General features: G+C 58.0%; 1 protein-coding gene across 1 annotated transcript in view; it reads left to right on the forward strand.

Annotated features, from left to right (window-relative positions):
* The first annotated feature begins 277 nt into the window (after nucleotides 1-277).
* The window catches only part of IGSF9B (immunoglobulin superfamily member 9B), a 32,665-nt gene continuing 30,919 nt past the window's right edge, over nucleotides 278-2,023 (forward strand). The window contains 1 exon segment of the mRNA XM_072425395.1: nucleotides 278-417. Within this exon segment, the coding sequence (XP_072281496.1) occupies nucleotides 351-417 (67 nt within the window). The 5' untranslated portion in view covers nucleotides 278-350.

Consider the following 2,023-nt stretch of genomic DNA (forward strand, 5'->3'; position numbering starts at 1 on the left):
CCTATTGAGAAGCAGTATATTCGGGGGGTGTCGGTATCCCGCAGCACGGTGTCAGGCTGTCGGTGTTCCGGGGTTCGGTGTCTAGGGGCCCCTGATGTTGGTTTAGACCCGGGCACTGCGCATGACACTGCGGCTGTCCTGTGGCCTGGCCCCTCCTCCTAATCTGTGAGCGACGCCTCCCCGAACCAATCATCGCCTCCCCTAAAGCAGGGCCGTCCAATGGGCGCGGTGAGGGGGCGGGAGCGGCCGCTATAGTCGGTGTCCGGTGCGGGCAGAGAGGAGATGGAGATCGGAGGGGGATGACACGGCGGGGAGGATGAGGCTCCAGAGCGACCATCGTACGATCTACTATGATCCGTTATGTGCGACATTTCATCGCCGTCATCATCGCCGTGTGCGCCCCGCCTCGAGCTCAAGGTGAGACTGACTGCCCCAAGGTGCCCCCCATAGCCAGATACCCCCCATAGCCAGGTGACCTCCATGGCCCGGTGCCCCCCATAGCCAGTTTACCCCTCCCCTTCTATCTCATAACCCCCTTGTCTGTCCTCTAATACCCCAATACTTCCCATCTCCTCTCACCACTGACATTTTGCCCCAATCTGTTAGGGCATTACAAGAGTCTGTGCATTCCTGGGGGATGGTGGGATCATCTTATTGGTCAGTGGATGGGGCATTAGTTTTCAGAATTGTATGGGGTAGTAGATCTCACCCCCCTCCATTGGACAGGGCAATATTATCCCCCCCCCCATCTCCTCTACTGGACAGGGCAGTAGGATCCCACTCTTTTTCTTTGGACGGGGCAGTAGATTAACCCCCCCCCATTGGATGGGGGAGTAGAACAATCTCTCATTGCTCATTGGCTGTTGATGATCTGGTTACTTCCAGTTGGTTCTCAGATTTGGGGTCGGTGTAGTTTCAGTTGCCGGATGTCCCGGTGTTGGCACCTCCTGACCTGCAGTGGGTATGAGTGGCACGGTGGTGGAGTCTGTATTGGTATTCTAGTTGTGTGCGGGCCGGGCACGGTAATGGGAGGGCGGAGGAGGCCCATGGAGCAAATCAGGTCACATATGTGGGAATTCCATGCCGTGTCCCCTCCAGCCATCCAACCATCTCTCATTATATAATGCAGCGTGATGGGCGGTGATGGAAGGCTTATTAGCTGGCTGCTGCAGAGTGGCAGTTATGTGATTGTTCATACAGGAAGGGTGCTGGGCTGGGTGGGCCCGCGGGGTGCTGAGCAGGGTGGGCCCGCGGGGTGCTTAGCGGGGTGGGCCCGAGCGGTGCTTAGCGGGGTGGGCCCGAGGGGTGCTTAGCGGGGTGGGCCCGAGGGGTGCTTGCATTGTGGGATATCGGGTGCCATGACACCCAGTGGGTGATGAGCGGTGCATTGTGGGATATCGGGTGCCATGGTGACCCCTTTGCAGTCAGTGCTCTGCTCCCCCAATCCTCAGTGTCTGAAGTTGTCCCTGGAGGGGGGAATGTTTGGTTTTGGGGTTTGTTCTAGTTGCACGTTGTCACTTCCACCTATTACCCGGCACCTTACCTGACCGGAGTGGGTGGGGTGTGGAACCCTTGTACCCTCCCCCCCTAGCAATGGGTTGGAACTTTTTACCTCTCTCCAGGTGACAACTCACAGGAAGGTAAAATGTCCTCAGTGAAGTCCCAGATACATTTTGTCATCAGTTTGAATCCAGATCCGTTCTGTGATCCTCGGGAATCTTCTGGAAGGATGGAGATCCACCTAGCTCAGGTACTGCTGGCAGGTGTGTCTACTAAGTGGAGGCAGAAAGTGGAGCTTGGATGGGGGACCCAGAGGGTGTAGGGGGGGCCCATGGATGGTAGTGGGGGACCCAGAGGGTGTAAGGGGGCCCTTGGATGGTAGTGGGGGACCCAGAGGGTGTAAGGGGGCCCTTAGATGGTAGTGGGGACCCAGAGGGTGTAGGGGGGCCCATGGATGGTAGTGGGGGACCCAGAGGGTGTAAGCGGGCCCATGGATGGTAGTGGGGGACCCAGAGGGTGTAAG

Source organism: Pyxicephalus adspersus, chromosome 11 (genome assembly GCF_032062135.1).
Source record: "Pyxicephalus adspersus chromosome 11, UCB_Pads_2.0, whole genome shotgun sequence".
NCBI classification, from domain to species: domain Eukaryota; kingdom Metazoa; phylum Chordata; class Amphibia; order Anura; family Pyxicephalidae; genus Pyxicephalus; species Pyxicephalus adspersus.